Consider the following 26,724-nt stretch of genomic DNA (forward strand, 5'->3'; position numbering starts at 1 on the left):
CCGTCGTCGTCGTACTGGTATGGCTGTCAATCATGGCCACCTGGGCAGACATGCTACTGTTTCGATGATGACGGTTACCAGTCATAATATACTATTTTCTGCCAATTGCCCAATATTGTCTGCTAAGCACCCAGAAGAGGCCGAGGGCGATGCTGGGTGCTGGCGGACGTGGGGCTGGCAGACGTGGGGCTGCATTGCTACACAGCAGCAGCCCCTTGCCTTTTGGCAGATGATGGTATATTATGATTGGTACCCATCATCATCGTACTGGTATGGCTGTCACTCATGCTGCAGCGTCGGCTGCCACCTTAAGATGTAAAAAATAGATTTGTTCTGTGTTCATTTGCTTCCCCTTCCTCCGTGAAATCAACGGCCTGCTAAGCCCAGGGTTTCCAGTTTAATCTTTGGGGGGACCATTCTGTGTGACAGTTGTTTGTGTTTCTCCCTGTTCCTGTACCTGTACGCCATGTCGTCACTCGGCCCTCCCTCCCTCCCTCCCTCCCTCCTTCTCCTGGTCCATCAGATACTACTTTCGCGCCTTTTTTCTGACCAGGCGCCATAGCTAGCACTGGGATCATGGAGCCCGCTCAGATCACCGCGGCAATTATGAGCACTATGAACACCACGCGCATTGTCCTGGAGTACATGCAGAGCCAGAACATGCCAAGGCGAAACCCGGACCAGGCGAGGAGGCGATTGCAGCGCGGCGACGAGAGTGATGAGGAAATTGACATGGACATAGACCTCTCACAAGGCACAGGCCCCAGCAATGTGGAAATCATGGTGTCACTGGGGCAGGTTGATACCGTGGAACGCCGATTCTGGGCCCGGGAAACAAGCACAGACTGGTGGGATCGCATCGTGCTGCAGGTATGGGACGATTCCCAGTGGCTGCGAAACTTTCGCATGCGTAAGGGCACTTTCATGGAACTTTGTGACTTGCTTTCCCCTGCCCTGAAACGCCAGGATACCAAGATGAGAGCAGCCCTCACAGTTGAGAAGCGAGTGGCAATAGCCCTGTGGAAGCTTGCAACGCCAGACAGCTACCGGTCAGTCGGGAATCAATTTGGAGTGGGCAAATCTACTGTGGGGGCTGCTGTGATCCAATTTGCCAGGGCAATGAAAGACCTGGTGATAGCAAGGGTAGTGACTCTGGGCAACGTGCAGTCAATAGTGGATGGTTTTGCTGAAATGGGATTCCCAAACTGTGGCGGGGCCATAGACGGAACCCATATCCCTATCTTGTCACCGGAGCACCAAGCCACCGACTACGTAAACCGCAAGGGGTACTTTTCAATGCTGCTGCAAGCCCTGGTGGATCACAAGGGACGTTTCACCAACATCAACGTGGGATGGCCGGGAAAGGTACATGATGCTCGCGTCTTCAGGAACTCTGCTCTGTTTCGAAAGCTGGAGGAAGGGACTTTCTTCCCGGACCAGAAAGTGACCATTGGGGATGTTGAAATGCCTATCGTGATCCTTGGGGACCCAGCCTACCCCTTAATGCCATGGCTCATGAAGCCATACACAGGCAGCCTGGACAGGAGTCAGGACCTGTTCAACTACAGGCTGAGCAAGTGCCGAATGGTGGTGGAATGTGCATTTGGACGTTTAAAAGCGCGCTGGCGCAGCTTACTGACTCGCTCAGACCTCAGCGAAAAGAATATCCCCATTGTTATTGCTGCTTGCTGTGCGCTCCACAATATCTGTGAGAGTAAGGGGGAGACATTTATGGCGGGGTGGGAGGTTGAGGCAACTCGCCTGGCCGCTGATTACGCGCAGCCAGACACCAGGGCGGTTAGAGGAGCACAGCAGGGCGCGGTGCGCATCAGAGAAGCTTTGAAAACGAGTTTTGTGACTGGCCAGGCTACTGTGTGAAACTTCTGTTTGTTTCTCCTTGATGAACCCTCCAACCCCCCCCCCCCGACCCGGTTCACTCTACTTCCCTGTAAACCAACCACCCCACCCCACCCTCCCCTCCCCTCCCGCTTGCAGAGGCAATAAAGTCATTGTTTTTTCACATTCATGCATTCTTTATTAGTTCCTTACAGAGGTAGGGGGATAATTGCCAAGGTAGCAGGGATGGGTGGGGGAGGAGGGATGGAAAAGGACACACTGCATTTTAAAACTTTAACTCTTATTGAAGCCCAGCCTTCTGATGCTTGGGCGATCATCTGGGGTGGAGTGACTGGGTGGACGGAGGCCCCCCCACCGTGTTCTTGGGCGTCTGGGTGACGAGGCTATGGAACTTGGGGAGGAGGGCTGTTGGTTACACAGGGGCTGTAGCGGCGGTCTCTGCTCCTGCTGCCTTTCCTGCAACTCAACCATACGCTCGAGCATATCACTTTGATGCTCCAGCAGACGGAGCATTGCCTCTTGCCGTCTGTCTGCAAGCTGACGCCACCTATCGTCTTCAGCCCGCCACCTCTCCTCTCGTTCATGTTGGACTTTTCTCATCTCCGACATTGACTGCCTCCACGCATTCTGCTGTGCTCTATCAGCGTGGGAGGACATCTGCAGCTCCGTGAACATCTCGTCCCTCGTCTTACGTTTTCTCTTTCTAATGTTCACGAGCCTCTGCGAAGGAGAAACATTTGCAGCTGGTGGAGGAGAAGGGAGAGGTGGTTAAAAAAGACACATTTTAGGGAACAATGGGTACACTCTTTCATTACAAGGTCGCATATTTCGGCTTGCAGGCAGCCATCGTAGGCCACAGTGTTTTGGCTTATTTAACCTTCTTAACATGCGAGAAAGGTTGCAAACAGCAGCGCATTTCCCATCTCAAGGATGAATTGGGTTGTCCATTTAAAATGGGGTTTCAATGTAAAAGGAGGGGGCTGCAGTTTCCCGGTTAACATGCGGCACAAACACAAGTAACCCCCCCCCCCCCCCCACACACACACACACGATTCTCTGGGATGATCACTTCACCCCTCCCCTCCACCGCATGGTTAACAGCGGGGAACATTTCTGTTCAGAAGAGCAGGAACGGGCGCCTCTGAATGTCCCCTTAATAAAATCACCCCATTTCAACCAGGTGACCGTGAATGATATCACTCTCCTGAGGATAACAAAGAGAGACAAGGAATGGATATTGTCTGCATGCCAGCAAACACCGGGACCATACGCTGCCATGCTTTGTTATGCAATGATTCCAGACTACGTGCTACTGGCCTGGCGTGGTAAAGTGTCCTACCATGGCGGACGGGATAAGGCAGCCCTCCCCAGAAACCTTTTGCAAAGGCTTTGGGAGTACATAAAGGAGAGCTTTCTGGAGATGTCCCTGGAGGATTTCCGCTCCATCCCCATACACGTTAACAGACTTTTCCAGTAGATGTACTGGCCGCGATTGCCAGGGCAAATTAATCATTAAACACGCTTGCTTTTAAACCATGTGTAATGTTTACAAATATTTACAAAGGTACACTCACCAGAGGTCTCCTGTGTGCCCTGAGGGTCTTGGGTGAGTTCGGAGGTTACTGGTTCCAGGTCCAGGGTAACAAACAGATCCTGGCTGTTGGGGAAACCGGTTTCTCCGCTTCCTTGCTGCTGTGAGCTACCTACAGTACCTCCATCGTCATCTTCCTCGTTCCCCGAACCGTCTTCCCTGTGTGTTTCTCCAGTGAGAGAGTCATAGCACACGGTTGGGGTAGTGGTGGCTGCACCCCCTAGGATCGCATGCAGCTCCGCGTAGTAGCGGCAAGTTTGCGGCTCTGCCCCGGACCTTCCGTTTGCTTCTCTGGCTTTGTGGTAGGCTTGCCTTAGCTCCTTAATTTTCACGCGGCACTGCTGTGTGTCCCTGTTATGGCCTCGGTCCTTCATGGCCTTGGAGATCTTTTCTAATACTTTTCCATTTCTTTTACTGCTACGGAGTTCAGCTATCACTGCTTCATCTCCCCATATGGCGAGCAGATCTCATACCTCCCGTTCGGTCCATGCTGGAGCTCTTTTGCGATCCTGGGAGGACTCCATGACGGTTACCTGTGCTGATGAGCTCTGCGTGGTCACCTGTGCTCTCCACGCTGGGCAAACAGGAAATGAAATTCAAACCTTCGCGGGTCTTTTCCTGTCTACCTGGTCAGTGCATCTGAGTTGAGAGCGCTGTCCAGAGCGGTCACAATGAAGCACTGTGGGATAGCTCCCGGAGGCCAATAACATCGAATTCCGTCCACACTACCCCAATTCCGACCCGCAAAGGCCGGTTTTATCGCTAATCCCCTCGTCGGAGGTGGTGTAAAGAAACCGGTTTAAAGGGCCCTTTAAGTCGAAAGAAAGGGCCTCGTTGTGTGGACGTGTCCAGGCTTAATTCGGTTTAACGCTGCTAAAGTCGACCTAAACCCGTAGTGTAGACCAGGCCTTAGTCTTATAACATTGTCCTGAGATATGGGGAACAGTCTCCCGCACTTTACCGCACCATCTACAAAGAGCATTCACACCTCCTCTTCCTCTTGCTAATGTCTCCCTAGTAGGATAAATATTTGCCCTAAGCTGCAATGCTGCGATATACGCTGACGATTTAACTTTACTAGAGTTTCTAAAAATCGAATTACTAATTAAATCATTTTTAAAATATTTTATCCCTACTCCCTGACATCTCAGTTCCGACCATCTTAAAAATTCCTCTTCCCTCCATTTCTTGGGATGAGATGTTACTGCACTAAATAACAATATTTTATCCACAAGATTTTCTCCTGCATATAGATAAGATAGGTCCATCCAATCATCTCTCGAGACAATATGTCTCCTCCATTTACGAATTAACATATTTGGGATTTGCACACTAAACTTAGTGAGAGCTAAACCACCATCCCTACCTCTAGAATAAAATATCCCATCTGTGGTACACTGAGGTAAATGTAAAATCTCTTTAACTATTTTTCTAACTAACACATCAAGATCATCTAAAAGATTAAAAGGGGGTTCTATTAAAAGAAGATTATAAAATAGCTTCGGTAAGATGTATGTCTGTAAAATTAATATTCTTTGGGCCGGTTTTAATGGGGCTTTAATTAAATTCTCACTCCAATCTTTCAATTTTTCTTTAAGTACCGGTCCCCCTACACCTATCCAGGGATCTATTCTAGCTCCTAAATATTTTTCAAAATCCCCTGGTTGAACATATTCAATCTCCTCTGACCCTATCTGCCAATTATCCTTAGGATTAACTACATAGGTTTTATATTTAGTTAAAATATGAAAGCCTTTCGTTTTCTTCACATTAACAGAGAGATTAGTATTTTTACAAAACTCCTCTAAAATACCCAAATTTTTGATCATTCCTTTATATGAGCTACTTAAAATTGCCACATCATCGGCAAAAGCCAATGACGTGACACTATTACCCTTAACATAAAAACCACTTCCTTCTACTTCTAATCTAGTTAAAAGGGGATCCATAGCAATATTAAACAAAATTGGGGACAACGGGTCATCCTGCTTGACCCCCCTCCTAATTAAAATAGACTCAGTAGCTTCATCACCCACCCATACCCTAGTTGTGCAATTATCATAAAGGTCCCTAATAATATCTATAAAATGTTCATCTATACCAAATCTTCTCAACCCGGCTATTATATGTCCGTGTCCCACAGAATCAAATGCTTTAGCCAGATCTACGAACACTATTGCAATTTCATTCCCATTTCGTTTAGCCCCTTTAATCAAATTATCTAATATAGCAATATTTTCCTCACACCCAGGGGCGGATATAAACCCTTTTTGTCTACTACATATCTTAACTGTTTCCACCAGTCTTTTTGCTAATATTTTGGTATAGATTCTAATCCAAACTGACCCAATTGTCAATGGTCTCCAAGATGTTAACTTCTTCATTTCCTCCTCATCTTGTGTCTTTGGTATTAAAATCGTTCTATTTTTCTTAAATTCATCTGGTACCTGTCTATTTAGAAACCATATATTAAAAATTTTTGTAAGTATTAAGGAGTCTAAATTAAAAATATCCCACAAATTGCTCACTTTTACTTTATCTGGGCCAGGAGCACTATCTTTTCTTATTTCTCTTAAAGCTATTCTAATCTCATCCACAGAGATCGGACTCATTAATATATCATTATCTGCATTCTCTGTGGATGATGGCCACCCTATCATATTACCATGTCCAATTGTTCCCAAAATATTTACATAGTATTCCTCAATTTCTTTCATAGGGATAGCACACTTAGCCTTATCTGGCTCTCCCATTATAATGCGAGTCAATCTTCTTCTATCCTTATCAAATAATTGTTGATAGAATTTATACTTAGCTTTCTTTGTAGCATATCTCCTAATTGCATTAAATTGCTTCCTTCTCCCCTCCTTTCTCATCTTCCCTTTTCCTTTATTCCTCAACTCTATTTGACTTTCATTTCTAGGGTCCTTTCCCTCTACTAATGAATAACATAATTTTTCCAATATTGCCCATCCGAGAGCTTTTGTTAAATCCTCCTTTAATAATCCTTCAATTTCCCCTAAACTATTTATTATTTCTCTTCCCTCCCTACTTTGTTTTTCCCGTTTACATATTTTCTCCACTAAATCCACTTTTGGATGTCCTTTTAGTGGGAAAATCCTCTCTCTTGGGGGCGGAATTTCTAATATATTTACTCTAATGTCCTCTACCTCAGTCACTTCCTCCCTATCTCTTGTTACCACTAACTTCTTCTTTGCTAATTCTTGTCTTTTATCTGATATTTGTTTATTCGTTTTGGTCCTCATCTCGCTCTCAATACATTTATTTATATTCCTTTTCCCAATATATTTCCTTTCCAACTGTATAAGCTGCGCAACCTCATCTTTGGTCCATATACGAGATCTAGTCGATCCCTCTTTGATCTTACTTTTAGCAGCCATATCTTCTTTTCTTTGCTCATTCCTCGCAGCAGGGTGTCTATGTCTACAGTGTTGGCTCAATCCAGATCTAGTATGAAAACCAAGCCCACAGACCGAGCACGTATGGCTCTTCATTGGGGTATCCGCCTTCTTGGGTATGCACTTGGGGTAGTGGCAAGCTATATTATGATATTGAGAAGATTTTCCACATTTACTACATACAACTCGTATGGATTTACTTTTATGAACCACATTAATGTGTTTGGCCCATTTACCAAATGTTGGTAATATCTGGGGACATATTGGACAATTAAAACTATCAACGGGATACTCTAAATAAAAAACCCCATCCTTCCACGAACTACTTTCTAATATATTTGTATTACTACCAGTACTGTTAAGATCCTTATTACGATCCCTATTAAAATCAGTACTTGGTCTAAAACTATTTAATAAACTAGACCCATTAACTAAATGAGCATTAAGATATCCCGATTCCCTAACATATGGATCATCAAATGTACTTAAATACTTAAAATCTGGATTAAAACTATCCATAGTTAAATCATTAAAAGTGTCCCTTGTAAAAACCATCGGTAAGATAGATAAAATCTCCTCACCATGATCATCACAAACATTCTCCTCTACCTCCTCTCCATGCTCCACTGGGAGGACTTGATTCTCACTCTCATTCTCATGAGACTTCATTATAGTCCACACCATTTTATCCATTGGTCCAGCGACCCCTAATATATTTAACACTGTCAGCCAGGGCATCAAAGCCAACAGCGGGGGCGTTATTAACCCGGTCCAGCGCCAATCCGGTATAAAAATATAAATTACTTTTTTCCATAGCTAAAAGATTTACCCTTCTCAGGGGGAAACTAACCCTTTCCAGGGGGAAACTAACCCGTACCTGGGGGAAACTTACCCTTTCCAGGGGGAAACTAACCCGTGCCTGGGGGAGGCTACCCTTACCAGGGGGAATCTAACCCTTACCAGGGGGAATCAACCCGTACCTGGGGGAGGCTACCCTTACCAGGGGGGCATCCATGTGGCACCATATGGGGCTGCCCAACCCCGTCCCACACCCCACTGAATGTGGGATGTGGGTTCGTCCTCGGCAATCCGCCTGGCTATCCAAGCCAGTTACCGACTCTCACCACGAGGAGGTAGCGGTTGGACTTGCAATCCAGAGGCTTTCCTCAAAGAGGGGTCCCAAACAGCATAATGTCGAGCTCTAATGGGCGTGTAAGAAAAGGCTCAGATCTTGGTAGGGGTTGCCCCTATTGACCGGGCTCATGCCCACCCCCACCTCACCGATAACCCATTCTCTCACTACCCTCAGGCAATGTTTCCGTCCAAGCCCGACAGCTGAGAGGGTCCAGAGACGCATGGAGAGCCATTAAGAGAGCCTAAGCCTCCCTGTGCCTTGTCCCCTGACTGCCCCCTCCTAAGACCCCCCCCCTCACAAGCCCCCCCGGCCCCTACCCCCCACCTGTACCCTGAGTGCACAAAACCTTATCCACCCCCCCAGAAAGCCCCCCCGAATCCCCGACCCCCCCCGTCTCTTGACTGCCCCCTCCAGAACCTCCCTGCCCCTTCTCCGACCCCCTGCCCCCTTGTGGTTGGTCTTTCTTCGCCTAATGTCCCTGTGAACTTGCTCAGGAACTGCCTGAGCCGCTCGCCGGACGCTGGGCAGCAGCGGGGGAGGAGCTCCAGACTGCCGGAGCCGATGTGCGATGCAGGGAGGGAGGGAGCTCTGCTGGGAGTGGGGGGGGTGGGAGGAGGAGCCCTCTCTGACTGAGTGTGGGAGCCCCATGTAAGTGACACCATCCGGCCGGCTGCACTGTTAGCCGCGCGTGCTCTGCATGGGGGGGAAGTCCGGACATTTACAAATTCCCCCCGAGGCTATTTTTAGCTTAAAAGCTGGACATGTCCGGGGAATCCGGAAGAATGGTAACACTAACACGCTGATCCACGCTCTCGGCCGCTCCATTAGTCTCCCCTCGCTCGTGGCCCTCCAACCCCTGCCCTCCCCCGAGAATTCAAAATGGCGGTGGGCGGAGCTGCTCAGGACAGGTACAGAACCCGGCCGCGGGAAAGCCAAGCGGGGATTGGCTAGCTCCGCCCCCTCCCTCTGCTTGCCCCATCTCGCCTGGTTAAACGCTTCCCCCGTGGGTCGCTCTCTCACCGCCGATTGGCTTCTCTCGATAGCGGGCGGGGCCAGTGAGCTGCTGGGGGGAGTGGCTGGAAATGGAACAGCCGCAACAGACGAGAGAGGAATAGCGCCAGCAGTGGGGGGAAGAGACGCGTGTGGGGAACAGCAGACCGAGACTGCTCCCGCGGCGAAGGGGGAGCGGCGCGAAGGCGGAACAGCTGTAGGAGAAGGGGCGGGGGGGGGGCTGTTAGAACGTGACTGTTCCAGGAAGCGCCCGGTGGTAGCTGCCGAGCAGCGCGAGCCCCCCTGCTGCCGCCGCCGCCGCCTCTGCCTCTCTGCCTGCAGCCCGGCGGGCTGTGTGTGTCCCGGGGATGGGGGGCCTGCTCCCCGCTGGGGGTGGCTCCCTGCCGGCAGGGGCTGAGACGCCGCACCCCTGCTGAGCGCCCCGGGCCAGGCGGAGAATGGACCAGCCCCCGGCTGCCCCTTAGCTCCGCAGCCGCCGCTTTGGGGAGGGCTGGGCATGGCCCGGCTTGAGGAGAGCAATGGACGGCAGAGCTACCCAGGTAAAGTCCAGCCTGGAAAGTTTTTCTCCTCGGGGGCCGGGGTGGCAGGAGAGTGTGACTCTGCCCGGCGCTGAAGGGGAAACGTGCGATGACCCCTTTGCTGCTTGCCAGCGCGGTAGTGGAAACCCGGCATGGCCAGGAGCAGAGGCGAGTCAGGGCTACGTTACGGCGGCTCTGCGTTAAAGGCAACGCGAATGTGCCCCTGCGAAACTTCCCCCCCAGACAGGTTCAGCGGGATCCCTCCGAGTGCTCGGCGATTTCTCTGCCTGGCCCCAGTCACCGCCAGGCTGCTGCAAGCCTCGATGGGTGGGGCTTGGGTTTGTCAGCTGGGCCCGGGAGGCGCCGGCTTGGGTAGCCACTCCCTGTCCCCTCCGCTTTCGCTTGAGATTCCTACTTCCCAGATTCTCTCAGGCCGCTCGGTGAGGTGCCTTCTGGCGCTCCTCAGTTGTTTTCAGTTAGCAAGAGGGAGGTGTGGGAGGCGGGGGAAGAGAGAGAACTAGTTGATGCAGCTGCTCGAAAAATTTCAGACCAAACTTTTTTTTTTGGGGGGGTCAAAAAATGGTACAAAGAAACAATGTTATGAAAAATTGTTCAACTTTCTGAATTTTTCATGCAACCCTTCAAAAAAAAAAACCCCACAAGAACGTTTTTGAGAAGTGGCAAAACTGAAACTATGAACCCTGTCATATGGAGGCAACAATGGTTTTCCACAAGCTCAATTGGGCTTCAGACTCAATGAACTGGTACAGTTCTAGAGAGTGCATGGGATATTGTTAACGTGGTCTCTTCTGATATAAGGCCTGTCAAAGTGGCAGTATTCTATTTCTTTTCAATATTATTGGAAAGAGCTGTACATTACTCTTAGAACAGAGGTTTATTATAACACTGATTCATTCAAACTGTTTGATTATGGAGGGAAGAAGAGGAAGTAGTTTTAAGTCATTTAAAAGCCCTTGCTCACTATCCCTTTCTCCAACCCGTAGCTGGACTTGTAAAAGTTCATGGAGTGTTGCTCAACAACAAGCTGGTTTGTGGGAGAGGGGTTTGGCTGCGGTGGCAGAGTTAAAAATTACTTAGGTTTTTCCATTTAAAAAAAAGTAAATTTCTTCCATTAAAGTTTTTGCAGTGATGAATGCATCTGAGACAAGTTATATTAAAGTTAAAGGGATTTTTTGTTACTGGCAGTGCTGTGGTATTAACCCGTTTTCGTCCAGGTCTGCTTTTACATTCTGTTTGCCCAAAATTACATGCTTTTCATGCATATTGATTTCCTTTTACACAGTTTAAATGTATGCTGATATCATTTGCTGTAGAGATCTCTAACATTATATACATGAATCTGACATACTACAGCCATTTGCCCAGAGTGTGTTTTTTGAAGCTCTTAGAGGAAACTATAACGTAACCACTTTGCAGTTCAAAGATTGTATTGGTCCTAAAATACAATGGTCATTTAACTTTCAGGCAGGAGTAATGGAAGTGACTATGCAAGATGACCCAAACTCTGTCTAGTTCTTCGGGGCTCCCAAAGCAATATACAAACATTAATTCTTTGAGTACCATTAGGAAAAAATGAACCCTGTTCTGTAGATTGGAGATGCGGGTCAAAACAAGAAAGTTTAGTCACTTTCCCAGAGTTGCAAAGCAAATCTGTGGCAGAGCTAGGACTAGTGAACCCAAAAGACTTGACTGCATGTTTCCTGCTTTAACCAGTAGGCTACTATTTAATGAGATGTTGCATTGCTATAAGAATTGTCTTGTTCAGCAGTAAAACTGTGCCCTTTGCAGTATATGGCATGAGAGAACTAGACTTGTGATGAGATGTAGCCCTAACAGTTTGCCATGTTGATCATAAATTAATTAGGAATAAAGTCAATATTGGGAATAGCATTAGCAACAACCCTTGGAATTGTCAGTATCCATTTCCAGACTCTTTATTTATCAGATTAAGAAAACAAATGTCCTTTCACTATATTAAAACAAACAAACAAATAAATAACCTGGCCTGGGCACAGGCATAATAAACTGAATACAAGTTCCATATGTTTTTGGTTTTTTTACTGACAATTTGATACTGTCTGTTGCTTTAATTTATATAATGTACAGCAAATGTATGACATTCTGTAGCTTTCTGCTGTATAAAACATTAAAGAAAATTGTAGTTGTATGTACTTCTGCATTTACAGATTGCATATTTAAAGCAACTCCCTGTTACGTTTCCTGCGTAAAGAAAGAAATTTTTAAACCAGGTCAGAACAATTACGCTGTGCTGTGTTGAAACCTACTTTGATTCCTCTGAGAATCAATTTACCAATTGACAACTGTTCATCCGCCTCTTGAGCTACTATATTCTCTTGCTTGCAGCAAGAACGCTTATTTGTAAGTATCCTGAGAAGAACCAAATGATAAAACTGCAGTGAAACTGGACTAACAGGTCACTTTCACTTTGCTGCTGTTTGACAAAGCACTAAGCAGCAGCAGAGGCAGACATTTGGGCCTTGGCTACACTTGCGCTTCACAGCGCTGCCGCGGCAGTGTAGTCACGCAAGTACTCCACCTCTCCGAGGGGAATAGCTTGCAGCGCTGCGAGAGAGCGTGCAGCGCTGCAGGCGCTGATTACACTGGCGCTTTACAACGCTGCGCTCGGGGGGGGGGTGTGTGTGTGTTTTTTCACACCCCTGAGCGCAGCAAGTGCAGCGCTGTGAATTGCCAATGTAGCCAAGGCCTTGGAGTTATTCATTGGGGAAGAGGGCTTAAACACATAGCTTGCCGGACATACTGCAGAGACATTCCCCTGTATCAACCAGAAAGTTGAGGGAAGGGTAGAATAGTGAGGCTGTCTCCCCGTCCTTGCATTGCAGCAGCCTGGAGGGCTTGTGGAGTGGTGAAGTAGCAGAAATTTTCTACCGAGATAGGAGAGGGAATCGGAGAGAGAATGACCAAAATATGGGGGGGTGATGGGGGAAGGAGGAGCTTCACATGTATCAGATCAGCTAGTCGGAAGATGCTGTTTTTTTTTTTTTTTTTTTTTAAAGACTGGGGGAGAGAATTCAAAGCAGAGTATAGCGTCAGTGGTACTCTTGGAATCTCAATGCCTTCCTCATTTCCCAGCAGAATTGGGGGAGAGGGTTGATCATGTGAGTTTTGCCCTGGACAAGGGGACCGTTCATATTGGCCTATGGTTAGTAGGTTTAATCATTTGGCTTTCAGGTGTCTGGTTAAGTTTCTCAGCATAGTGTAGCTGCATGGATGGGTATGAGTTAAAATATGATTTGTTAATTAAAGGGGAAAATGTGTGTGTACATACTAAGGAGAAACTTTTGTGCTGAGAAATAAGGAGAGACTAATATATAGGTGAGATGAGACTATAAGGATGTAGGGAAGAGAAGAATAGTGAAGATCTATTCTAGAAAAGAAGAAAAATTGAAGTGGGACCATTTAAAAAAATAAAATAAAAAGGTTTAATTTAAGTGAGAAATGTAGTAAGTAGGGCTGATCAAAAAAAAACCTGATAAATACCAGAAAAATCAAAATATTGTCTTAATTCACAAATGTTACTTAGTGGTATTAAGCCATCTTTATAGCTTGTTAAATGCTAGAATACTAGTGAAATTAATCCAATGTATTCAATAAACTTGTTTTTCAGCTATTAAGTTGCTGGTCCTTGTAGTTTTAACATATTAAAATAGGAGGTTGGATATGTTGCAATTAGTAGCATACAAACAGTGTGTGACTCTTAGGGCATGGCTATACCTGCAGATGTAGAGCGCTTTGAGTTAAACCAGCCTTTGTAGAGCGCAATAGGGAAAGTGCTGTAGTCTGTCCACACTGACAGCTGACAGCGCACTTGCGTGGCCACATTAGCAGCTCTTGCAACGGCCACAGAGAGCAGTGCATTGTGGTAGCTATCCCAGCATGCAAGTGGCTGCAACGTGCTTTTCGAATGGGGGGGCTGAGAGACAACAGACCTCTTCCCTCTCCCCTCCTCCCCCCGCGCCTCTCTCTCTCTCTCTCTCTCACGCAGCATTCCACAGTAATGGTTGCTTTGTCTCAGAACAGATAAACATGCCAGCTGTCAAACAGAGCTTTCAAAGGGCATATGACAAGACGTTTTGGGATGTTTCCGGCGGCTGATCAGAGCACAGTAATGCAATATTTCATTTACACTGACACTGGGGCGCTCCAGCAGGGGCGCATCAAACGTTATTCTACTTGCCGAGGTGGAGTACCAGGAGCCATGGAGTCAGAGCGCGCTATGTGCCTTGCCAGTGTGGATGGGTAGTGAGCTGGTGCGCCTGGGGCTCCTTTAATGCGCTGTAACTCGCAAGTGTAGCCAAGCCCTTATTTCTTTAAATTGCGGAGGATGTGACTGTGGGAGGCAGTGTGGCAATGTGTTTTTTGATCCAATCTACTAGTTTTAGGGTGTATCCATGTTAGGAAGAAGGTGTGTTAATATGTAGTAACTCAGGTAAAATCTTAGTGAAGGCAAGGCCCTATGTACCTTGACCTACTAATGTGTGAGAACTAAACACTAGGGAGTGGGATCCTTACTATTATACATTACTAGTGGGTATGTCTAGTGTATAAGCACTACACTGGCGCAGCTGCGGCACTGCAGCTCTGTGGCTACAGTGTAGACACTTGATACAGCCATGGAAGTGGTTTTCCCATTGCTATAGTAAATCCACCCCATGGAGGTGGTAGCTACGTTGATGGAATAATTTTTCTCTCAACCTAGTGGTGTATACACCAGGGCTTAGATCAGCTTACTATGTCTTAGAGGGATGTGAATTTTTCACATCCCATAGCAATGTAGCTAGTTGTACCTAAGTTTTAGCTGTAGACCAGGCCAGTGTTAAGAAGTTAATACTACAAGTGTCTTGTCTTTACTAGTATTTTTCCTCATGTTCGTTATCTTGCGCTATCTTTTTTTGAAAGGTAAGAATACAGCTTGTTTCCAGGTGAAGACAAAGGTATTAGTCTTTGGGCTAGTAGGACTAGGCTAATCTTTTCAAGCCCTGACAATACAACAAAATAGCCACAATAACCAAGTCTTGGGGAAGGCACAGGACAGGTTAACTCCCACAATCTTGGTAATATTCACTTTTCTCATTTGACTGACACATTAGCCTATTAAATATGATGTCCTATAGCAAAAGAAATGGCCAGTTGATGCATTGGTTGATTTGAATGTATAAAATTTAGTTGGCTTTTAGAACTTTGGGAATTTTCTTAAAGTAGCAACTGTTCTTTTTAAAATGCAACTAAACAAATGATCTCTATAAAAGAAAGACAGGAAAAGCCTTAAGTGTTGACCTATACTTAAATGACAGCAACATGTTATATATAAAAGCTGGGTGGACTAGAAAGAAACAAAATTGATTTGCTTAATAAGTTAAGTTTAAGTTGAATGGCATAAATATTTCTTCACGCAGTTGATATTTTCCCAATGGATGTCAAGAAATCGACAAAAGAATGCAGCTTAAATTTGGGCCAAGGCTTAAATGTTGTAGGGGAAAAAAGCTTTATAATGGCCCCAAACCAATAAATATTCAATGGACAAAAAACACATTAAATTAAGATTGGTTGGTAGTATGTCATCCCCATGCAGAGCATTGAATTGAGTTAAATTCAAAAATCTGAAAACTAGGAAATGCAGAGCCAAGGTTTGTCATGCAACTTTAGCTATGCCCCATTAACACACATTCCTTTACTCTTTAGCAACTGTGAGGTTGGCAAAGGAGGTGAGGAGCTTGTACAACCCATTCACTCTCACCTACAGGATTCAATCTAATGCTATTAAAAGACAGAAAGTTGTAGGGAGATTGCATACGCATACCTTCCTGCTGTTCCCTTGGAGCTGGCAGTAACCAGTGGCAATTTATTTGCATATACTCTAGGTGCAGTCAGTATGTTAGGGTATGTTTTCACTGGCAACGTTAAAGCGCTGCTGCGGCAGTGCTTTAATGTGGCTTCTGTAGTCGCAGCATAGCGCTGGGAAAGAGCTCTCCCTGTGCTCTAAAAAACTCACCTCCACAAGAGGAATAGGTGAAAAAACACCTCCATGAGCGCTGCAAGTTTCAGTGCTGTAAAGTGCCAGTGTAGACAAGTCCTTAGGGGCACCTAAGTTAAGTGATGGAAGCAGTAGTTGGGTCGTCTTGGGAAAGGTGTGTTTGGAGTATGTAGGGGGTTGGTGATGCACTGTCACAGGTAGGGAGTGATTACACCCCCCTCCCCTGACTAAATAGCCACCTATTACTCTCAAACTGCAGCAACCTGCAGCCACTCTGTTCAAAACTCCTTTTGTCTTAGGTGGGGTCTTGGGATTAATTTATCCTTAGATATGTTAAAGAAGGGTGAGTTCACAACCATCAACAGGTCTGTGATTCATCCAGTTGTTAGTACCTCTCAGTTTAATGATACAAAGCAGCAGAAGGAAATTTTTTTTTTTTTTGGAAGGGATCTCTGTAACTTGGAAACCCCTGAATTAAATGACTGCAAATTTGCATTAGTTAGGCTGCCCTGTGCCTCCATGAGGCTCACCAAATTTCAAAGCAATCTGAGTAACTATTTGGATTGTAGCACACTTACAAGAATCGAGATTAAAGCATATAAATTGGCAGGAATGGAAACCCTCTAGCTGTTTTTCTGTGCAGTATTTAAAAAAAAAAAAAATTCCTAAATAGTCTCAAATTTGTTCCCCTAAAGACTTAGTGGGTGCCATGCACTACCTTGGGTAAAACTTGACAGTTTAAGACCATTCTAATCCAGATCACATAAATAGTTTGCTCTTTAGCTCTGGGCAAAAACAAAAATCCTGCCTAGAAGCTTTTTAAAAAATGGCTGGGGGAGGGAGGCATATATCTCCAGAACCCGTAGATCTCAACTGACTACAAATTTGGATCACTAAGCCTACCCTGCACCCTCCTGAGGCATACCAAATTTAAAAGAAATCCATTTATGTACATTGATCTGAGAAAATTGAAAAGGTCCACCTTATACCAATGTCATGATGGAACTTAACTAAGTGAAACTCTTGTGTCACTGTAAAGCTTTCTTGACACCTTAAGATTCCATTGAAAACATCTTTTGAAATCCCCATCATGGAAGCACTGAAAGAGAAACTGACACTGCTGAATTTTCACTTTACATGCTGAGAGACGTATACAAAGTAAAGAGTATAAGTAATGACAAGGAAGTAGTTTTTAAGAAAAAACTTGTTCACTTCTAGTAACCTAAATTGTTATAAACAAACTGCTTTAGGTTGTTACTAACATATGATTCAGTTACCAGTGCCCCTCTACCTCAGTTACTTGGTTTATTCTTTGTGTATGATTTTTCCCTAGGTACTGTGTGACAGCTACATGATAGTAATTAATTCTTTAATAAGAGTTTTTTTTGAAGTGTTTAATAAAAACAAAACTGTTCTTTCCTTTTACTAGTTACCAATTGGACCAAGATGACTGATGTAAATGTATCCAGCTCCTTAAATGGTTTGAGTTTGATGGGAATTCTGGACACCAAAGTGGGCAACAGTATCCAGAATCTTCAAAACTTGAATTCAAGGGCCCCGAGAGTGCTCTCTTTGCCTGAGTATGGACCTAGCCAGCACTCTAGTGCTTTAGAAGATAGCCGTAGCCTTAAATCTGTAGATTCTGGTATTCCAACTCTAGAAATAGGGAATCCGGAGCCTGTTCACTGCAGTGTGTTAAATGTGAAGAGAAAACAGTCTGAGTCTGAAATCATGCCTGAGAGAACTTTTCAGAATGCATGCATGCTGCTGTCTTATGTGCCTCCACTTTCTTTGAATGCTGAACATGAACACAATGTACGAAAATCCTCAACTTTTCCAAGAACTGGATACGACACAGTGAAACTATATAGTCCAACTTCCAAAGCTCTGAACCGAAGTGATGATATCTCTGTCTGTAGTGTGTCTAGTCTCAGCACAGAACTGTCAACAACTTTATCTGTTAGCAATGAAGACATTTTGGACTTCATGGTCACAAGCAGCTCAAGTGCAATAGTGACCCTGGAGACTGATGAAGCGCAGTTTTCAGATGTTACACTGAATTCCACTAAGGAGACCAATGATCAAAGCCAGCAGGCGTGTTGTCAAGAAGCAGATGTGGACAGTAAGTTGAAAATATTGGGACCCTTCACTAGCTTCTTTGCCAGGTAATGGGATTTTGATACTTAAGAAAAAAGTTACAGCATTCTGACTATGTATTGGGGGCTAGGAGGTGCTTAAGGGGTTTTATGGTAAAGAGTTACACCTTCAGCTAACAATGCTAGTTCCTCTGGGTATGAAGATTACTGCCATCTTTCTGCTCTGCCTGAGTAGGCCAGAGCTGCGCATGGCTGAAACACTGCAGTGGGTAAGGTTCTATGCTCTGTGGTTGGGATCCAGAGAAGCTTGAACTCTGCACATGAAGTGAATGAAGGTGGAACTCTCTTCTTTGCAGCTGTGTTTAAAGGGGGGGAGCAAGGTTCTGGGGGAAAGGGCTCTGAACTGGACCCCAGGAGATTTGGATTTTCTTCCTGGCTTTGCCATTGACTTACTGTATGACCTTGGATAAGTCATTAGACATCATATGCCTTGGTTTCCCTGTTGGCCAAATTAAGAGGATACTTGCCCACTGTTGTAAAGCACTTGGAGGTCTAGGAATAGAAAGTGTTCTAGCAGTGCTAAGTATTTTAATAATATTAAATGTAAACACATTCCACTTAAAGTCGAAATATTTGTCAAACATTTTATTTTGTTTGACTTAAGGTCATCAGTTCACTGATAAGGTGACAAATGACTAAGGATATGATTTAGTCATGGATTCCATGGCTTTAATGAACCTCCATGACTTCTTCAGCTTCAGCCTCCCCTCCCCCCCCCCCCCCCCCGGCTCCGACTTCAGTCCCCCCAGTGGTCAGCCCCCACCTCCCTGGTTATTTTTAGTAAAAGTCGTGGGCTTTTGTGAATTTTTGTTTATTGCCTATGACCTGTCCATGACTTTTATTAAAAATAACCGTGACAAAATCTTAACCTTATGACCAGTGGTATTTAGACTGCTCATCTTTGCTATCAAGATTAGGAAACAATACTGTTGACCACCTCATTTGCTTGTGTCTTCATAATGGGAAAATGCCAAGACCAGAAATAGAATGTGGAACTTGAGCACTTATGGTAATTATTGAAATGGCAACATCTGGGGCAGCACTGAAGCAGTTACATTTTTGAAAGGCTGCCCTGGCCTCCTACATTAAAAATAATGTATTTAAACTGATATTTCTCATCAAGCAAGCAGAGCTAGTACACAAACATAATGTGTGCCATCCTGAATAATTCTTTTGTGATGAGGTACGTTAGCTAAGATCATTTTTGGAGCAAGTTGTCTAGTGCAGTGTCGAATTCAAATCAGTTACTGATTGGAAGTTATTTCTGTGTTCTGCAGCTTTGGCTATAAAAAGCCTGTTTTGCCTATTTGATTATTTCAATGAAACACTTACTCTTCTTTATTTAAACTTCTCTATTTGCCAAAAGAAAAGACTAATGAAACACTGACAGAACAATCATTTCTGTTACTTCTCTGAAAGAGTGTCTTAATGGGGGGAAAAAGAAACAAAAGCTGTTGATTTAGAACTATTAAACTGACTCTAAATCACAGCTTAGAGAACAATGTCTTAACAATAAAATAATTTTCAAGTTCCAGTATAATTGAGAACTCCACTATGTGTATGTTTACACTGGAAACTTCAAAGCGCTGTCCTGGGAACGCTTTGAAGTGCGAGTGTGGTTGCACGCAACCTCTCCCAGCACTTCTGGTAATCCACCTCCACGAGGGGATTAACGCCAAGTGCTGGGAGCATGGTCCCAGCGCTCAGGGCCTGTCTACACTAGCGCTTTAAAGTGCTCAGACTTGCTGCACTCGGGGGTGATTTTTCACACTCCTGAGCCAGCAAGTTAGAGTGCTATTAAATTTTAAATAGTTTGCTTTAATAGTTAAATCTGTATTTAATTTACATTTTATTTAAATTTTTAAATCTTTTTAAAAGCACAGTTTTATCCACCCTGGTTTGAAAGCAAAACTGACACCTTTTGGTATTCCCTAAAAGGGAAATATTTTTCAACAAAGTACCATATCGTGTCTAGCAGGTAACTTCTGGCACTGAGTGATACCACCAGGAGTGCATATGAGACTCAGTTCAGCATAGAAGCTAAGTAATCCGTTTGTCTACTGTTCTTATTCCTTCCCTTAACTGGGGGTAGCTTTCATGTGGCTCAGACAAGTAGAAACCTTTTGAACTTGTGTCCGCTTCACCTAAAAGAACCCTGAAAACCTTATTTACTAGTTGGATCATAGATGTTGTTCAGGATTGGAACTTGCTGTCACTTGCCTCATTAGAAATTGTCCGTATGGCCTTGTGTCTTTCACACAGCATTCCTGTGTGCACATATAACCTATTTGTCCACTTCCCAGGTCTCTCAACCGTATTTCCCAAGCACTTAATGTTGTAGGTCATGCTTTTGTAGGCACTTAGACACACAGTTCCTCTCTTTATTTTTCTTTTTGTGTAACTATATCTAATGAACCTGCAGAGTTTTTAAACCTTGGTGGAACTACGTCAATGAGGCATTCCTTTATATGTGGGCTTGGAAAAATCAACCTAACAGCAAGAGATCTTGTACTAGTGTAAGAATGGCACCCTGGTGCTAACTTTCCTCTGTTCCTCACAGTGCAAAAACACATGCTACCTTGGAGACCACTAATATTGAGGCATCTGTTAGAGGTTCTAGTAAGTGCTTGCCTTGGAAAGATTCTGCTCCACAGCTTCAGTTCTTTGTTTCCTTTGAGATTTATCCTGTTCTCTGAGAAATAAGAGAGAACTGTTGAAGAGACTCCATTTTATTCAGTTAATTTGCTGGGAGTCGTGAGGGAGTATCATGTATTTCTTGTACAGAGTAGGTTGCAGGGCCTCAACTTGCAGGTCAGGCTTCTGTATCAGATATGGACTGACTACAGAGCTTCCTTCTCAAAGAGAGATACCATAGATGTGTCTTCCATAAGATCCTTTTTATATATTGTCAGGTATGGGTGAAGTTTACTTAAATAAGTACCTGTAAGTGGCGCACAGTAGTGCTACCTACTGTCTGAACAGCATAATACAGTTGAGCATTCCATTACAGGGAGAGTGAGAATTTGTACCTCTGGCTGTTAAGTCCTGGGTGAAATTTGTTTATTTCTGTAGATATCACTCCCCTCTTCGCCAATCTGAATTTTCAAGTAATTGCATTTTAAATTTGCAACTATTGTTCTGTGGAAGGACTCCTTGGTCCACACCAGATAAAGCGTGCAGTAGTTAACAATGGCCAGAAGTCTAGGGGCCCTAAATCCATATGGTAGCACAACTTCAGTATCATTGCAGCGATTCTAGTGTTTAAAAAAAAAAAAAAACACGAGTGCCTTCAGTATGGAATTACTTCTTTTTCTGAAGCTGTCATTTGAACTCAGCATTGATGGGGACCTGTAGTAGTAAAGTTTGGTTAGTGATGTGTAAGACTACAATTTTGTCATGGATATTTTTAGTAAAAGTCAAGGTCTGGTCAGAGGCAAAAAAACAAAAAATCACCAAAGCCATGACTGGTCCCTGACTTTTACTAGAAACATCCCTGACAAAATGGGGAGGGAGGAGGATCCAGCACCCTGCCCTCCCCCCCCCATCCCCCCACACCTCTAGCAGCTCCCAGCACCTTTAGTAGCTCCCATTGCCCAGTGGCTGGGAGTGGTCCCCCTGCAGGGCTGGGAGCTGCTGGGATGTGTGCCCCTGCTGCTCACGGTGGCAGGGGAGATATGGGGGGCCCCTGCTAGCGGCGGAGGCTGGGGAGCTGCAGGGAGCTCCAGCGTCTGGGAGATGCAGGTTCCCCGGCGGCTGCTAAGCAGCTTCAGGGTCCCTCTGCTGCTGCTGCTGCCACTGGCAACTGTGAACTGCGGTGAGGACCTGGCTGCTCGCAGCCGCTGAGCTGCTGCAGGGGGGACCCCTGCCAGTAGCAGCAGTGGCTGAGCAGCTCAGGGGTCACTGCCAGCGGTGGCAACTGGTCAGTCAGCAGAGGCTGAGCTGCTACGGGCCCCCCGCTGCCAGCAGCAGCTGGTCAGCTGTGGGGCCCCCAATGTCACGGAGGTCACTGGAAGTCACGGAATCTGTCTCTTCCAGCGACCTCCGTGATATAATCTTAGCCTTAGTGATGTGCCCTACCAGCAGCTTGTCAATCCCTAGCCCCTTGAAAGGAGTTTGAAAAGTGAAGGGACTCCATGTTCACTCAGGGAGCAGAGTAAAGAAAGCTCTTTGCACTTCCCTCCTGACTTGTGTTCCCTCGCCACTACTCAAACCTCAGGGTATGTCTACACTGGAAACTTCAAAGTGCTGCTGCGGGAACACTCCTGCAGCAGCGCTTTGAAGTGCGAGTGTGGTCGCGCATGAGTGCTGGGAGAGCTCCTGGTAATCCACGTCCCCGACGTTCTCTGAGCCTGTCTATGCTAGAGCTTTAAAGCACTCAGACTTGCTGTGCTCGGGGGGGGGGGGGGGGGGTGCGTTTTCACCCCCCCCTGAGCCAGCAAGTTAGAGCGCTATAAAATTTAAGTGTAGATAAGCCCTGAATGTGAAGACATTGCTCCCTCAAATAGCTTCTGTTGCTCCCTGCCTTCATGACAAGGTGACCCAAACTCAGAAACAGAAGCTGCTCTCTTACTGGTAGCCACCCTATTGAAGAGTGTGTGTGTGTGCGTGTGTAAAATTCCTCCTAGAGCAAGCCATAAGTGTGATGTCATTGGACTTGTTCATGAGAAAGGGTTGAGCTGCTTGTGAATACAACTGAGAAACTGATAGGGGGGAAAGTGCTGACAAAAGCACAAAGTAAATAAACTTTTGGCAGCTTTCTCTTGGGGATCTTATTGTGCTTGAAGTAGGCATCTCCTTCCCCACCCACCAAACCCCTTTCAGACAAAAGTAAGTTTTTTAAAGTTGACTGAGTAAAGCAAATTGCCCTGAAAAAGGAACACAGATAAAGAAATGATCAGATTGGTGACCTGTAGATATTCCCCATACAGAAGAGGGGAAATCAATGGCTCTTCTCTCTTCCTTCCTATGCCATGGAGGATGGGAGGAAGCTATAAATTAATTGTATGTTTAGCCTCTGATTCAGCAATGCTGCACGTAAAAATGTACTATACTCATGTGCTTAACTGGTTTTCTGAGTCAGAGCCTTTATGAGCATTGCCATCCAGGCCCAGCTTTCTGTGTGCTATCTGCGTCAGTGAGGCTTTTCACATAAATCTTTGGCCACACATTTATTGACTGTTGGAGCGTGCCCTGCTGGGAACTGATCTGTGGAGTTCGTCTTTTTTCTCCGCATTCACTCCTGTAGAAGGAGCCGTGCCCTCAGTAGTGTGAGCCAATACACACTTTTTTTTAAATCCAGGTATTCAAGGACACCAGATAAGGAACAGCAATCTTTATAAAGTCATTGGGAGAGAGCAGGCACCACAAGGCTTTTCCTTGCTGCCAGGGTGTCTTTTATCTTTTCCATCTTCCTCTCCCCCTCCCACAAAAAAGCATCTTTCAGTAAATTCTCTGGAAAGATGGATCTGGCTCAAACCTGGATACCATACATGTAATCCAAGTCTAGTCAACACATTTATGACTGTAGCCTGTTACTACTTTACTTGGGTCATTGTCTTTATAATCCTAGAGAAAGGAGAGATTGTCTTTATAATCCACCTTTTATTATTCCCAGTGCAAAATATCTGGTTATGGCCACTGAAAAAGAATTGCTCTAATTTGCAATCAAGGAGGAATGTAGATGGGTCTGTTGATACAGGGCTTGGGGATAATTAGTGAAAACCCTTTTTAAAGCTGTCTCTTGCTGTTTTGAAACAATGAAAAGAGAATATCCTGTAATCTCTTTGTACTGGCAATTGGAAAGGTGGCATGGTTTTAAGAGTATAAAGGCCTTATTTTTCCCTGATAATATTATGGAAATATGGTATTATGATCATGCATTTCTTTTGAGAGGTTAACTTGCACCTATGCCTGCCAGTAGAGGGAAACTGGAAAATCAGAGAACTTTCTCTCATCTGTCCCCTTTGTTGGTGGTTCTCCTCCCCCCTCTCCCCCGGCTCCTGTCCCATGTACACATGTTCCTCTCCCATTTTGAGAAATACTGGTAATGCAATTGCTCCGCTATTTTAATAGAATTCTGATAACCGTGGGGCTCGAAGATTCAAGAGGACTTGGTGTGAGCTCTTGGAGACGAGCTATCTCACTAGTCTACCTCTGATCTTTTATCCATTTTTCAGGCTTGTGACCTAAGTTCCCTGTAAGATGTGTGGCTGTGCAGTAGCCTATTAAGTGCCGCGTAGGCGCTCAGGGAACTTTCCTGGCTGGGACCTTCTGCGGCTGGGGGAGTGGTTGCCCTTCCCCCTGTCCCAACCTGCTGCAGCTGGGGCATCCCTCCCCTGGCCCGAGCCCAGCACCTGTCATGGCCAAGGGAGGGGTGCCTATCCTGCGGCCCCAGCCCCGGAGTTGCTGTGGTGGGGAGAGGCGCCTCCCCCCAGCCCAGGTGCTGCTGCTGCAGGGAGAGAGAACTAGGGGGAGTCCTCGCCCCGAGGCAGCCTGTACCCCCAAACCCTTCATCCCTGGCCCCACCCCAGAGCCCTCTCCCTTCTGCCCTAGCCCTGAGTCCCTTATCCCCAGAGCCTGCACCCCCAGCCGGAGCCCGCACCCCCCTGACCCCCACCCTCTGCCTCAGCCCTGAGCCCCTTCCCACACTCTGAACCCCTTTGCCCCACCACATGAATTTTGTTACATTCACCAATATGGCGGTGATGTGTCACACATCACTTCCATATTGGTGCACATAACAAAATTCATTCTGCACATGTATGTGGAAGATTAGAGGGAACGCTGGCGGAAGTTTGGAACATTAATGCGTTTGTGTTAAAAACACTGAGATTCTGGAGGCTGGCCTGAGGACTCTCCTATAAGTCTGAGGTTCAGGCTGAAATCCTACTCCATATCTTTTTGATAAGGAATGCTTATGGACTCTGACTCCTACTCAAAAGAGTAACACACCTAGCTGTTTTGTGTCGCATTTAAAAATAAATATATAAATCTTGATGGGTGTTACCTGACCAGATAGCAAGTGTGAAAAATCTGGACAGAGGTAGAGGGTAATAGGTAATATATAAGAAAAAGCCCCAAATATCAAGACTGCCCCTATAAAATCGGGACATCTGGTCACCCTGCTAGCCCCAGATCTCCTCCAACTACGTAACATGACATAGGGTGACGCTTTATACTGGTTACTTCAAAACCTTTGTGACGGTGCACGGGTTATAATTAGTGAATTCCTAGCTCTTCGTATATGTGATTTCTCTGAAACGGAAGCTGGTGGGGAAACCTAATATTCACTTTTTCTCTTCGGAAACATTAAAACAAATCAAACCAGCAGCCATCAGATAGATAGTGGGGGGCGGGGAATTCAGGCTTTCCTGCACCCAGTACATTCTTAGGTCTTTTTTGTTATTGGCACACTGTTGTGACAGAGTAAAAATAATAAATTTTATTAAAATGCTTTATAACTAAATTGTTGATAAAAGCATACAAAAATCACTAAACAAATGGCCTTTATCTCCTTTAATCTTTCCCTTACTCATTATTTATATTTTCAGTAGTACCTGGAGGCCCCAGTCAGGACTGGTACCAAGGACAGTGTAAATGTAACAGAAAACAGTCCCTGCTCTACAGCATTTACAAGCTAGTTTGAGACAAGACACAAGTGGGTGAAGGACAAGAGGCAGGAAGAGGGAGGAAGCAGGAGGATAATGGTTGTAAGATTTTTGCAATTAGATAGTTTAACAGTATGCACAGCTGGAATGTTCAAACCGTATTTTTCCTGTGCCTGTTCTATCTTTAAATGAATAGATATAATTTTATTATAGAGGGCTGCTGGAACATCGTGGGAGGGGTAAGAAGATGAATAGAGGAACGAAGGGTGAAGTCATGGAGGAGGATAGGAGCAGGAGGCAATGTGAGGGAGAATAAGTGTGTGGGGGGAAAACAAAAACAAAACTATAAATATCCACAAAAAGTCAATTAATTGCAGCTGGAGGGCTCCAAAGGTTGAAATTCTGAATTCCAGAAATCAAATGTTTAATGACAATGAAGCAAAGGTAGGCACAGCTGCTCTGCTGGACTTCAGGACTCCCTAACCTTATCTGCTGTTTGTTTGTGGGAGGCATCTGCTGAGACCTGTTGACCCTGTAGCAGGGGAGAGACTAAAATTGGCAATATTTTAAAATAGAGTAATGGACTGGGGAACTTGATATCAGGATCAATATTTCATCTTAGGCCTACCCATTTTAGAACTTTCCTTGAGCAAACTAGTGATCTGTATGCTTGTGTTAAGGTCTGGATTACTGCAAACTGATTCAAATAAGAATAAAAGGGCAATGCTCTTCCATAGTTGTCCCCTTCCTCCCCCAGTGTTTCTTATCACAGAACCAAAAACAAAAAGACATGAATAACAAAATCATGTTAGCTATTTTCAGCGAGTCTTTTTTTTTTCTTGCAAGGTTGCATTGGAATGATCATGTATCAATACTTACCTTTGATAAAGATTGCTGAAAGTGGGTGAAGTTCGTTTGCAATATTAATAATGTGCTTATTGTTAAATTGCTAGGCAAAAGTATGACCTTTGTCATGTGGCCTCTTCTCGACTAGATGTTGAAGTGAAACAATCAATGAACTTTAGTTCGTGCCCCTCCTATGTAGAGTTTAGACTGTAATTTGAATAGTAGTGTTTTATTTCTTTTTCAACTTCTTACTAAAACTCAGTTGAGAGGCTCTTTCGGGAGGGGTAGGGAGAAAGGTGCTCCATCTAAATCCTGCTGGCAAGAAACTTTTAATTAGTTTCCAGCGTAAATAAATTGAACAGGATGGTTGAAATGCCTCTAGTTTGTTGTTTCTTACTCCTTTCTGGTACATGAAATTGTCCACTCTTTCAGTTATGTTTCTGAGGTTCTTAAATATTTTCTTTCAGGAAAAGTTAAATACAATGTGGTGGGTGAGCTGTTTAGTACAATAATCATTAACATCAGGTCACAGGAAAGCAAACATTTTTTT

At 45.0% G+C, this 26,724-nt stretch overlaps 1 protein-coding gene across 3 annotated transcripts in view; it reads left to right on the forward strand.

Annotated features, from left to right (window-relative positions):
- Nucleotides 1-9,312: 9,312 nt before the first annotated feature.
- The window catches only part of TBC1D14 (TBC1 domain family member 14), a 104,109-nt gene continuing 86,697 nt past the window's right edge, over nt 9,313-26,724 (forward strand). For 2 of the 3 annotated variants that reach the window (XM_034771813.1, XM_034771815.1), the window contains exons 1-2: nt 9,313-9,552; nt 16,995-17,730. In XM_034771813.1, the coding sequence (XP_034627704.1) occupies nt 9,510-9,552; nt 16,995-17,730 (779 nt within the window). In that variant the 5' untranslated portion in view covers nt 9,313-9,509. Of the gene's footprint in view, nt 9,553-11,823; nt 11,932-16,994; nt 17,731-26,724 lie in introns of those variants that run through there. The other variant, XM_034771814.1, reaches the window with a different exon arrangement.

This window comes from Trachemys scripta, chromosome 5 (genome assembly GCF_013100865.1).
Source record: "Trachemys scripta elegans isolate TJP31775 chromosome 5, CAS_Tse_1.0, whole genome shotgun sequence".
Classification (NCBI taxonomy): Eukaryota; Metazoa; Chordata; order Testudines; family Emydidae; genus Trachemys; species Trachemys scripta.